The 14,067-nt window shown below is 41.9% G+C and overlaps 1 protein-coding gene across 1 annotated transcript; it reads right to left on the reverse strand.

Annotated features, from left to right (window-relative positions):
* Positions 1-1,607: 1,607 nt before the first annotated feature.
* Positions 1,608-13,185, reverse strand: LOC121543613 (sodium-coupled neutral amino acid transporter 2-like). Its single transcript, XM_045208856.1, has 15 exons — positions 12,858-13,185; positions 11,527-11,652; positions 11,250-11,331; positions 11,042-11,157; positions 7,782-7,948; positions 7,328-7,403; positions 6,593-6,675; positions 6,176-6,234; positions 5,492-5,662; positions 5,240-5,319; positions 4,952-5,052; positions 4,170-4,294; positions 3,872-4,016; positions 3,665-3,762; positions 1,608-3,506 (listed from the first exon to the last, which is right to left on the reverse strand). Exons 2-15 carry the CDS (start codon positions 11,649-11,651, stop codon positions 3,402-3,404), a joined length of 1,533 nt encoding a protein of 510 aa, XP_045064791.1. The 5' UTR covers position 11,652; positions 12,858-13,185; the 3' UTR covers positions 1,608-3,401.
* Positions 13,186-14,067: the final 882 nt, after the last annotated feature.

Below are 14,067 nucleotides of genomic sequence, written 5' to 3' on the forward strand. Positions count from 1 at the left end.
ACCACCCTGTGAAGTTCATCATAACTTATTTCATAGTGGGAGGACCACACACCATGTCATTGCGTGACTCCAAGTTTATTTCAATATTTGTATTTGTATTTTATTATGGATAACCATTAGCTGAAGCAGCAATATTAAGGCAATTTACATAGTTAAAACATTACACTTCACAACACATTAATACACACTACTAAAACATATCTACAATACAAAATCCATATGTAGTGTGTGTAAAGTGGCTGTTAGCATGTGTGTGTGTATGCGTGTGTCTGTGCCTGTGTGTGTGGCTCTTCACAGTCCGTGCTGTTCCATAAGGTGTAGTTTAATCTGTTTTTTAAAATCTGATTTTACTGCTTGCATGAGTTTTGTGGAATAGAGTTCCATGTAGTCATGGCTCTATGTAGCACTGTTTGTTTCCCATAGCCTGTTCTGTACTCAGGGACTGTGAAGAGACCTCTAGTGGCATGTCTTGTGGGGTATGCATGGGTGTCTCAGCTGTGTGCTGGTCATTTAAACAGACAGCTCAGTGCATTCAACATGTCAATACTTCTCACAAATACAAGTGATGAAGTCAATCTCTCCACTACTTTGAGCCAGGAGAGATTGACATGCATATTATTAATGTTAGCTCTCCGTGCACATTTAAGGGCCAGCCGTGCTGCTCTATTCTGGGCCAATTGTAATTTGCCTATGGCCCTCTTTGTGGCACTTGGCCATATGACTGGACAGTAGTCCAGGTGCGACAAAACTAGGGCCCGTAGGACTTGTTTTGTTAATAGTGATGTCAAGAAAGCAGAGCAGCGCTTTAATACGGACAGACCTCTTCCCATCTCAGCTACCGTTGCTTCAATATGTTTTGACCATGACAGTTTAGCATCCTGGGTTACACCTCAACTTTCCACCGCAGTTTTTCCGCATAATTAATTTTAGAGACACAAAAAGATACCACCATGTCGAACGAACAAATGATCTCTCAGCATTTATAAAATTGTATCGAAACTTCCTGTTTCCATCACAGCTGTCGTGATTTTTTAAAAATACGGTATGACTTTACTCGCATAAAAGCTGTGGATGAAAACGTGGTTAATGAGGCCATTTGCATGGTTCGGACCATTGAGTTGCGCTTTTATTTATTTCAGCAAGGCAGAGTAAAGATGTATCTTATACATCTTTGGCTGTTCAAATACAATCACCAGCACTACTTTATCATCACGTCTAGAATAAGGTTGTGTCCTCCTGTCACCTCATATTCATCATTTGATCTCATATTGCTGGAGTAATACTTCACTGTGCAAACACTCTTGGACTTATGATTCTGGACGATGTATCTCATTCATGCCAACATTTGAAAAATGCATAATTTCCCACCACAATATTTAGATATTCTCTCCTGAAATGTGTAAGTCGCTCTGGATAAGAGCGTCTGCTAAATGACGTAAATGTAAATGTATTTTTGTGCAGTTTATTAATAAAAAATGAGGGGATTCCAGTTCTTTGTCTCAGGAGTTGCCATCACTTTCCCGGCATATGGTGGGCTCCCTGCAAAAACACACCAAAATCAGCTGGTCTGCTAAATATAACTGACACAATAAAGACTCAACAATGTATGGGATTTATACTTTATTTGGACAATAATTACATGATGTACATAGTGTTTCATTGAAACAAGAGTGTAACACTGGTGGGCGATGCCCTCTTTGCTCCTGAGGTCAAGAGATGGCTCACATACTCTCTAACCAAGATGTGCGTAAATGATGTGAGTACAGTACATCAGGGTCACAAATAGAACAAGTGTGAAGTGTGTTACACAAAGATCACTGCCACTATGTTTTGGTCGGTTCCACTTTAAACATGGTCTTTCCGAATTACAGCAAGTAGAAGAGGGATAACTCTCTCACTATGGTTTCAGAAATGAAAGTGAACAGCTCCATACTTAATCATAGGGGGGTAAATTGATAAAGACCAAATTCACCAGCTATTTTTACAGCTCTGATAATTTTTGTGTGAAATGCCAATGAAAGGTTAAACAAAACATAGCGTATATACAGTAGTTCAACTCATAGATATATATACATATATTTACAATATATAAATATAGTAAAATAGATAAAATTACATTGATTTCATGTTCTTCCATAAATAATCGCAGGACAATAACAGTTTGGATGATGTGTGAGGTTAACATTGGAAGCAGTGTGCCGCCTGCCTTGTGTTTGTGACGAGGTGACAAGCCGACATTACACTATCCTTATCAATCATTTAGTGATTTTACGTTTAATAAGGAGAAGCTGCCAACCGTTAGAAAAACACTGACATTTTGACAGATACACGACATTCCTCCGCCTTCCCTCAGTTCTGCATGGAAGCCATTATGTAACGTTGAAATGACGTTTGGTTATGTGCGGTCTCAAAACCGTCAGAAAACATCAACTCTTTTTGCAAGGTAAACAGGTACATTACAACCACGCATGTGGTCAAATTCAAGATATTCTTCCGTAAAGAAAAAAAAGTGTAATGTCCCCCCCTTAGCGGCCGGGGGATTTGACAGGGAGCATGCCCCATCTACAAGCAGTAGTGTCATCGCTGTGTTAGATTTGAACAAGGTATTCAATACATTATAATGCGTAATACATTTCTTTAAGACTCAACTCTCCTAATAGATATTTTGCTGCTTCCAGTGTGGGGTTTTGAGAAGGCAGGTTTCGTTGATTCATACTAAGCATTTTACAAGTTAAGCCGACACCATTAGCTAGGTCACACAGCCTTGGTACAAATACTGATAAGCGGTCTAGTAGTCTGTGAACAGACAATTTCCTCACGAGTGTGCCGAACATTAAGTGCTTTTCAATATATAAACACATATTACAAATACCTTTTTTGGCAAAGTTTTAAAAAATAAGAAGTTGAACGCTAAATTATTCACCTCGAGTAGAGTCTGCTGCCACTTTCTTTGCCTCTAATGAGTTCTGGAATTCCAGGATGTCCGCGGTTGCGTGCGGACCTGGTTGAGAAAAGTTGTCGCCGTGCCCAAAAAGCTGAGATCACACGCAGTACCTGAATATGAGCTGCATTGGAACTCTACAACTACACCATCCCTGTTTGAGTTTAAACTGTACCAGAACTACAAAAAAAAGGGAAAACGTCCAAAACGGGGAACAAAACAAACAAAGCACAACGAAAGGAAAAAATTAAATCACCACCTGTGTGGCTTAACTGCATACTGTACAAAGTTCAGTACATTCTCATTGGAATGGTATAGTCTCTTGCTCAGAGTTCAAGCCGAGCATTGTTGTGTGTGGGGGGTGGGGGGTCTTTTCTTCTTCTTGGGTAGCAGTCTTAGCGGTCAGATGTTTAGCGGCTGAGCTGCGGATGATGTAGCGCCCCCTGGTGGATAAGGTGTCCTAGTGTCCGTTGGAGGCTTGTGAGGCGTTGTTGATCCAGTCAAGGGTGATGAGGGTCAAGCTGCCGATCATGACGAAGAAGCCACTGCACAGGAAGATGGATGCCTGGAGAGAGGGGGAGGACGAGATGGTCAGACTTAGCACAACAAACACAACAAGGCTTTCTATCTCCACTCTACGATTGATGCTCCTTGCCAGGAGTCACAGGCCACAACACCCACAGACAATTAAATGGACCAAAAAGGAGCGGGATGGTTCCTTACCCCGATTTTCTGCACAGACTTCATGGACTCCTTCTTGACCAGTTTGATATAGAAGGCCGAGGGCAGGATGAAAATCAACATGGCTGCCGCAGATGCACCTGAGAAGGAAGATGACAGGCTCAGTGGGGATGTTCACCTCTTTTCTTTGCCTATTACAATTTCTAGATCCTGTGAACTGCACCTGACCAACTGAACACATTCACTCACCGATGAAGCCGAAGATGTCTCTGATGGTGGGGACGAAGATGACCAGACAGTTTGTGCTGGCCAGCAGAACTATGGTGATGATGGTGTGGCGGATCCAGCTGAACTCCTTGGAAGCACACAGCAGCTGGTTGACCGACGTGCGGATCTACGAAGAAACAGACAGAGACGGGGGACCAAGGTCAACATGGTGGCAGTGCCGAACTTGACAATGCTCACAAGTTTTGGATGGATGGATAGAAGGACAGCTGGATGGACAGCCTGCCTGCCAGCCAGCCAGATAGATAGATGTGGGGCTTACGGGAAACAGCACCACAGGGACAGTCAGGGTGACAGCTGTCAGCACGGCCAGACGAACGATGAGTAGGATCACGTCAGACTTGTAGACCTTGGAGTAGGTGTGCAGCAGTTCGGGCTCCACATGCACTGTAAAGCCAATACAATATGGTCATTTCATTTATGCTTGTTTCCTTCTCACTTATAAAGCCACATATTCAATTAATTTCCCTTAGCCTGATGAGTCCACACTTTTCAGATATCCAGACACAGGGCCCCTACGGTCAACCTTCACTCAACCAACACGCCAAGGCCTTAGCCAAACAGGCTACCTGACCTAGAATGATACCCTGGCTTTCACAACTGCTGGGTCTATGTCATTTTGCTGTATTATTGCTATTGGTTCAGAAATGTCTTTGGAACCTGCCTGTTACATGTCCAGCCAAATCAAACTGCGATTTAGAGTTCAATTGGAATAAAGCCAAGATTATTCAAGGTTGTGCGTAACTTCATCCATTTTCGTCATTTCATGTCGTCCTTGCTAACTAGGGCCATTGCATAGCCATACTTTTAGGGAAGTCTGGAACATGGCTGGACACCTGCTGCGATGTCCTTGCCATAACAAATATGCAGGATCATTGGTGTACTGAACAGCTGATTGTGTGTCTTGTTTTCTCATGGGGGACAGTACTTGCGTAACAACTGGTAGTATAAGCCCTAAACCGACTGTTTCCAGCTCAAACTAGTTTGGTTTCCGACTGTTAAAAAAAGGATGAATATGTTTCTAAGGGGGGCAGAGTTGCTCACCGTTGAAGGTCAGATATCCGAAGAGAGCAGCCAGCAGGTACATGATGAACATGGACAGGAAAGACACGTTGGCCACGCGCTGCATCTTTCTACGGGAACGACTGGGAAAGAACAGGAAGAAGAGGAGGTTTAGACAACACAGAACCACTGTTATTTTCTCTCCCTTTCTTCACAGGTACTACAGCGATAAACTGTGTGTGTGTGTGTGTGTGTGTGTGTGTGTGATTGTGCACTTGTGTGTGTAAAGCCTTGACAACGTGGCAGCTGTGTAAACAGTGATAGACTCACTCTTTAAGCTCCTCGTACATGGGCAGGACGGCGGGGTGGCAGACAAAGGCGAAAGTCAGGATGGGAACAGCATACACGGTCTGAAGGAGAGAGTTAGACAAGACAGTTAGACGTTTGACACATGCACACACACAACAAAAAAACATTAGACCGCACAAAAAAACATACAGGTACAAAAGCACTTGGACATCAATTAAGTATTTCTCTTTCTATTTATCGATTTACCACTCAACATATCTGTCCATTTCTCACCTGAGAGTTGAAGACAAAGTATTTGGGTGTGCAGACGTCCTCGTTGTAGCTGACGGCGGTGGTGTTGAGGTAGCCCTCCATGGTGTTCAGGACCTTGCTAACCGTCTCGTTCAGTATCACGTCCATGTTAGGGATGTAAGGGCACGGGATCTGGAACTTCTTATAGATCACCTGTAAAAGAAACCAAGCCCATTTAAACTCCCATACAAAAGGTACAGAGTATTGGCTACATACATTGCTAACTGCCAATATTATAACTACCACAGATTAAAACTCATTACTTTTAGAAAGCATTAGAGGGGATAGGTGTAATTTGAAATGCTTGCTCATGGTCCAGCTAGCTAGAGCAGGTCAGAATTGCAAACCAATGTGTCACAGTTATACAGGTGTACTATCTTAATTTGACCAGTTTCTCACAGCAGGAAAATAGTCCTGCAGCGACAGGAAATGTGAATTATTGTATGGATTATAATTAATGGAAATGTTGTTGATACATTTTAGTACCCTTTAGAATACTTTTTAAACCTTGAAAACACTACAATTAGTTTTTCCTTCTGTGCAGGAACATTATCTGTGACAACAGAGTGATACAATTAAGATATCATATCTGTAGGTGAGCCATTCACTACAATAACATGAACAGTAAAGACCACAACAGCAGAATGGTGGAGGATGTTGACTCACCACAATCAGGAAGAACACCATGCAAAGCAGGGAGAAACCACTGGTGTAACCAAGGTAACCTGAAGTAAGGTAACAGAGAGAGAAAAAACTATTGAGCACTTCATATACTGTGGAAATGTAATTTAGTAAATATACTAACAACTGTGTAATATCCCTGTTATAACATATACATTTATATTAAAATGGTATTACAATGAATAAGAATGTACTCTTCTAAGGCAATATATTAACTTTATCAGTCAAAAAGGAATCTAATGTAAACAAACAGTTCCGGCTTCTCCTATACACATACGTTGCCACAGTGCGTCACCATTCCCTGCCCTTTCCCAACATTTTAAACAAGTGCTGCATTTTACAACACACGTAAACACACACAAACACACAAAGTAAAGTGCCACACTCTGTATTGTGTCTTACCGAGGTTCCTGAGAAGTGAGAGAGGCAGGATGATGACAACTGACACCAAGATCACCAGATAGTCCCCGTTTGCATACCACTCTCTGGAACGCACAGGAGAGACAAGAACACACGTCATACACTGTACACACATATCACCACACATTTTCATTTAATAACACACAGGTACACACACACTTACACACATTCATATCCCAACATGTATCTAGCTTTTGTGAAAAAATATTACCTATGTCAAAACTATTGTAGCTTTCGTTTCTCGTTTGACTGTTGTTTTGAATGTTGTAAAATACAAACATGGCAGAATGTCTGCTATGCACACAGAAATAGCAGCCTGCAGTTAGGGTGGTCTAGCTACATGTTGGCAACACTACATGAATGTTTGATGGGCCAGTTGGTTGGTCTGCATGAGCTCATCCAGAGGGCTGTCTCGGTACGGCACTGGCTCTAAAAGGACCCTTTGAATGGCCGCCGAGAACACACCGTCCCTCCTCCCTCCTCTCTCTCTCTTCCGAGAGGGACAAAGAGGCCTCTTCACATCTTCCCAGTGCAGCACTCAAAAACAACCCGCCGCCATTTTGAATGATACCAGAGTCATTACTTCACCTCGAGGGTCGACCGCTCAAAAACAACCATGGGCCATTTGTCAAACCGAACTATAACAGCTGACTAAAAGACACACACACACACACATACACCAACGCACAAACAGAATCTAGAGACAAAGCTACTTACCCGTTGTTAGCTCCCATGAAGGCTTGGATAACGATCGGCAGCTCATACTTCACAATGTAGAGGTAGCTGGACATGGCTGCAAAGGTAAAAGCAAGTCAAAATTAGTCAAAGTCATAATGTGAATCAGCGACTTCACATCAAAATGTGCCTGTATTTTGTTCCAAAACAGACATCTCTGAGCCAGAAATGGTTCTAATAGCACTAACTAAGGATGAATAGGCCTATTGGTTTGCAGAAGGGGATGTTTGTTCCATTGGAAAGTACCCTTGCAAATATTTATTCTAAACATTTACAGAACCAGGGGGGCTGTTCCTTTTCTATGTGTGACATCACTGTCATTTAGACTTTGGACTTTATTTTTTCCACATAGTCAACTCCTAGTGGATCAATGAGACTGTCCGCCCGAATTTGATCTGTCTTCCTGAATGACCATTGATGTGTCCTTAGTTCTCACCTCCGATGTTCTGCATGGTGATGGAGATGGATGCAGCCAGTTTCCCGGGCATGCCGAAGGCCTTGTAACCCAACTGTTCATAGACCAGCGACCCTCCTTCATTGGCTGTCTTTAGAAGCAAGTGCACAGAGTACAGGGAGAAGATGGACACAGCCACCAGGAGAATTCTGTGGAGAGAAGAGGAACATTGTATCATGAGTAAGATATGGAACCAGGCAAAGGACTGCTATTGCCTGCAAGACTCGTAAGGACTATTATCGACTGGCATTAACCACACTGACACCCTGTAACACGGTTGACTACTGACGATAAGTGCACATTGGATAAGTGCAAGCTTTGTTTCCGTGCGGTGCATTTCACCAGTCCCAATTCATACACATTATTTTGACTGCCTCTCCCGATGGTTCCATCTGAACGTGGAGACAAACCACACCAAAGGTCAACGCAGGGCTTAAATTCACATGGAAAATGTGTTCTGACCATCAATCAATCAATCAATCAAATGTATTTATAAAGCCCTTTTTACATCAGCAGATGTCACAAAGTGCTAGGACACATCTCACGTTGACCATGTTGAGGCTGGGGAAGTGACATGCAAGCCACCTACTCTACTGTACTGTAGCACCCAAACACAGGGATCAATAGGTTCTGTCTGCGAGCTGATCTGCAAAGACCTTGTCATGGGGACAGTTTTGATGCAACACAGCTATGCACAATCCAGATACAGGGATGTGATTGGACAATGGGCTCCAGGTTAGGATATTCCATCTATCCTCTTAGCAGCCAAGCCGTGCAGAGCCAACACTGTCTCACTGTAATAATAGTAGCAATTGTGCCACTGTGAAAAATGATCTCTAAGCGATATGAGCTATGGTCACGTTATGAAGGCCTTGTGCAAATCATTTCACTCACACACACAACACACAGTGGTATAGAGACGATTACTCGACTATATCCGAGCACTGCTCTGTCGACTCCGCTACTTGTCACCGTTTACACTTCTGCCCATAATAGTTTAGTCTACATCTTATCACTTCATATGCACTTCACTGATCACCAAATATACCTTGGATGACCTTAAGGTAATTGTTTTCACTCTGTAAATACTGAATCTACCCAACAGTGAAGTGTTTGCAAGTCCCATGGTGTGGAAACCTTTTGCAAACAAAGATTTTAAAAAACGGAGGCCTTTGTGGAAATACACAAAAGCTATGATACCCTGAAGAAGGTATGTTAGTGGAAATGCATAAGCCAAATCAATAAAGGGTTTTGCATTGAGTGCCTTGTTTTTTTCCCAGTATGGTTAATATATTTTACAGAATTTCTCCTATTTCACAATGCTACACAAATAATCAGAGGTATTATATTCATAATTCATATTCATAAGCTGTTGGAGCAAGTGGCCATTCAGACTGGCTACCCACTGGGCACAGACGTCATTTCAACATCTAGTTTTGATTTACATTTGGTTGAGTTGTCAACTAACGTGAATTCAATGTGAAGTCAACAACAACAAAATCACCATGTCATTGGATTTAGGATGAAATGGCGTGGAAAACACGTTGACTCAACCAGTTTTTGCCCAGTGGGTTACCGAGCTTTCCCTCCAGTCCACTCTGAGTGGTGCTCACAGAGTGTCATGGCGAGAAGAAGAAGAGTCTACTGGAATGGCGGGGGGTATAGCCACCGCTTTTGGCTCCATTCATGATCTCATGTGAGATCCGTTTCCTGTACCTTAATGTAACTCTGGCCCCAATGCAGAAAGATTAGCGCTGCTAAGCGGCTTCCCCCCGGCTTTGTGTGACTGGCCCACATGAAAGGCCCCGATGCTAATGCACCACCCCACCCAACCGCTCACACTCGTACGCCCACTGTTTGTAAACACTGGCCTGCGTGGCTACTAGCTATCGTGCACTGCCCAGCGGTAATAGAAGCTTTGATCTCTGTAGCCTGCCTTCCTCTCACTCTCTTCAGGGTTATCCAATGCCCTGCCCTAGACAAGGAAACGTCTCCAGTAGACTGTCGATACATGCTGTATGTATCTATGCCTCACGTTGGTAGATATTGAGATGTTTGACCTTGTTGTGCACTACCTGGTGGTATATCACACTGCTAAGTTTAGAATGTGCTGTATTGCCTTAGATATGAGTGAGTGCATTCAGACTCAGAGCCATAGAGTTCCACAAACTATCTTCCACACCGGCAACATACAGTGATATTCTATATTGCATTCTATTCAATGTGATTGTCACTTACATTTTAGTTATTTAGCAGATGCTCTTATCCAAAGTGACTTACAGGAGCAATTAGGGTTAAGTGCCTTGCTCAAGGGCACATTGGCAGATTTTTCACCTAGTCGGCTCAGGGATTCGAACCAGAGAACTTTGGGTTACTGGCTCAACGCTCTTAACCGCTAGGCTACCTGCCTATCCTAATTCCTACTACCTACTTCCCCAGATTAATACCCCTGAGCCCCATTTCAATTGTGGATGTGTATTTTGAATCCAATTATTTATATACACACTAGTTGACTGACAGGGGGCGCTGTTTTGAAGCCACTGCGTCTTCATCTTGGCACTCCCCCCACAACTGTAAAAAATATTTTAGAAGCTATAGAAATGCATTTATTAATGTATACATTTGTTTTTGCCACATTTATTATTTTACAGACACCTAAATGCATAATTGAAATTATATTATGTGAGCTAAACATAAAAATTTGAAATTAAAAAAATTATATATAATGTTTTTCCTTAAAGTATAATTTTTTGAAAGTACTAATGGTACCGTCCCCACTACAACAACAAAATACTTAAATAAATGTAATTTTGTCCTTGAAACATTTCATTGAAATACTGTAGAATTCCATTCATTCCTATGGAGGACTGCTCCTTCTGTGGAGTACCAATATGGCCGGCCAGTGGCTTCAAAGCCTCTCAAGAACCAGTACACCAGCAATCCAGGGATAAACATCATTGGTGTTAACCACTTTAAAACAGACACCACTAGCTCTTCCTCACACCTTGCAAGCTGCGGACATTGCCATTGGATGACACAGTGTGAACATTCTGATTGAACCCGCAGTGCAGTTTTTCTTAATTCAATAAAATATATTTAGAAAGCCCTTTTTACATCAGCAGCTGTCACTAAGTGCTTATACAGAAACCATGCCTAACACCCCAAACAGCAAGCAATGCAGATGTAGAAATAATCTGCAGTTGATTTAATTGAAGCCCAGGTCTGACTAGAACAGTACTCACACAAAGAGTGCAATGCCAGTGTTGGCCATGGCATAGGAGAGACCAAGGATGCCACTGCCCATAATAGCATTGCCCAGGTTGAAGACTGACATCCCAAAAGAGGCGGTGCCTGGATGCTGTTGAGAATAAAGTCAAATACCCAGTTAGAAAACCCCCTCAAATATAAGCTCCAAATTGGTAGCCTATATGTTATCATGACAGCACTTACATAATCTGTTTCATACTTCTTCTTGTCCAGGTGGTAGTCTGGAAGGAAGTTTTGACTCTCTGCATCCATATCGGGATATTGACTGGAAATCAAACACGCATAAAACATTTATTTAATGGATTAATCTCATTCCAATTCAGCCTTTAAAACTTTGTTTAAAACAAACATAATACACATTCTACAAAAATAAGCAAGTTGATGACATTGCTGCTGTTAGAAACACAGGCATAGGTCTACTGCAGAGCATCTTCAGACCCAGTAGGCTGCAGTGCCTCACCTGTCAATAGGAGCCTTCTTGGTTGGACAGGAACTGTATTCATGACTATTGGAACTGACACTGCTATCCTCATCAGGGGAAATGTTGAAGCGGCTCATCTCGGTCTTTGCAGTGGCCTGTTTCATGCTGTAAAATAAACAAACGGAAAACCTTGAATCAATTTGTGTTTATTTGTGAACTTCTTCCCTGCGCCATCCCCACTGTCTTTTTTTTCTAGGACCGTGAGTTCTACCAGGGACGTTGAATAATCGATATTGGACAGGGAGAGACTAGGCTGCTCAATGCGCTGCAGCTACCTCATAAATCTGAAGTCATGTGACCAGACGAAGGGGGGTTGACTCATCCGAAGAGCCAGTGGAAAAATACCAGCCGCCCGGCATCCGCTCTATCCACATCAGCGCAGCGTCACATATCCAATATGAATGACAAAAGCATTGCGCAAGCCTTTTCATCCCCAATTTCAACGTTAAATAGAAGAATTGGCATAATAATGGGCCGATATATGTAATTAACAAATCCCGTTTATTCAAACAGAACGTGAGATCATGTTATTAGTTGAGGGTTTTAAATTATAGCGCACAGCCTAATCCAAAACATTTTAGGCATGGGACTGTTAAATAATTAGATTTTGGGCTCCATTTAATAAGATTTCTTCCAGACTGACTGATGGAAACAAAGGCACGTGCTTGTCTATTACGGGCATGGCACCATTTTGCGCAGAGCTGTAATCTTATATCTGTTTTAGATATCCTCAGCTGTAGTTTACAGTCATTCATTTGGGTTGCATCATTACTTGGGCATTGATGTCTTTTATTTACAAATATCCCGAATAACGGAAAAGACTCAACCATCAAATACATTACATTATATTCTTGTTTACCTCCCCGACATTCCTCTGTAAAGAATGTAGCCCACTAGCGTACAGCATCAGTGCTATTTATTTATTTCCTTGTGAGTGGCCCATTGCGCTGTGTAGCCTAGGCCTATAGCATAGCATCATAAAGATGATAAAGAATATAGAAATAAAAAAGCTATAACCTAATAAATCTTATCTTTGCGCCTAATTGATATTGGCTAATTGACTAGGGAAATAAACCGCAAGAGATTAAATACATCGGCCCGCCATTTCAATACACAATATATAAGCTAATTATTTCACCTATTTTCCAATAGAATAGACTTCATTATTAACAATACAGAATACATTTAATTTACTAGGCCTATAGAATTGTAAATTACAATCTATAGCTAGAGAATTACAAGATAATTAGCCTACACCCGGTACTATTTCCTGGTAGACAGTAAAAGATGAGGCGCAGACAGAATCTTACCTTTGAGCAGACGAATAAAATCCCTATGAAAAAGTGGAGATCCTTAGCAATTTTAATTTGAAACAATTCCTTCACCGTTGATTGTCTCCAATATTTTACTAGAAAGTATTTATCCTTGAGGTTTTAAATTCCCAATTATCAGTAACAATAAATGTACTTCAGATACAATTAAATTGTCCCAATTAAATAGGAAAATAACTTACAATGCGGATACAATTGTATAATAATAGCTTAAAAGCTCAATTTTAAGATGTTATATAAGTCAAATTGCCAATGATATTATACGCAACTTCAATTTACGTTGTTCTAGACGAGGTGGGGTTTGTCTGCACCGTTATATATATCCAGCATTGCATCAGCCCGAGGAGGAAGGGGAGTGGCTTTTTGCCTTGGCGACTGGCATAGAATTTACACACGCCAGAATGAATGACGCGGTTTGTGTACAAACACACTGTCCAGTAAAGGGGGTGGTTCAGAATGCCCTTCAAAATGTGCATTCGGCTATCTTGATTTCCGCTCATGGAAAAGTTTAAGTCAAAATCAGATCATGTGTTTGGATCACTGTGTCCTGATTTCCGCTCATGGAAAAGTTTAAGTCAAAATCAGATCATGTATTTGGATCACTGTGTCCTCGTTTGTTTTTTTCTATGTGTTTCACAGAGAAGACAATAAATAGCCTAGCCAATAGGCTATACTTTAAACTGTAGCCCATAACGTTAGTAGTCTAGGCCTACATTCCTTTGGATTAAAGATCCCGGACATGCAATTGAATAGACGATGAACTGAGGAGAAAGCACAAGATTGGGTGTCAGTAGAATTTAAAATGCGACTCAAGCTTCAAAGAAGACCTCCCAGTATCAAGAAGATTAACGTACGCAAACGAATCATGTGAGGACGGTTCAGGTGAGCGCGCCAGGAATCCGTTTCATCCCAATCCCCTTGTCATGAAGTGACTCCCTCACATCGGCTTTAGGTTCACACTCTCGCTTCTTTGCGGGTCTAAGCAACGCGTTGGTTCTCTCACCAATGCTGTTAAAGTCTCACCAATGCAGTTAAAGTCATGTTTACACACTCTTTCTAAACAAACTAAGCTGCCCCCTACTTCACACACAGGCTCTGTCTCTCTGTTATGGTTCTCTGTGTCACGCACACACGCACACACAACTGCTTCTTCATTGAAGCCCATACATGTTAGGCTATTACACATGTA

Source organism: Coregonus clupeaformis, chromosome 28 (genome assembly GCF_020615455.1).
Source record: "Coregonus clupeaformis isolate EN_2021a chromosome 28, ASM2061545v1, whole genome shotgun sequence".
Taxonomy (NCBI): domain Eukaryota; kingdom Metazoa; phylum Chordata; class Actinopteri; order Salmoniformes; family Salmonidae; genus Coregonus; species Coregonus clupeaformis.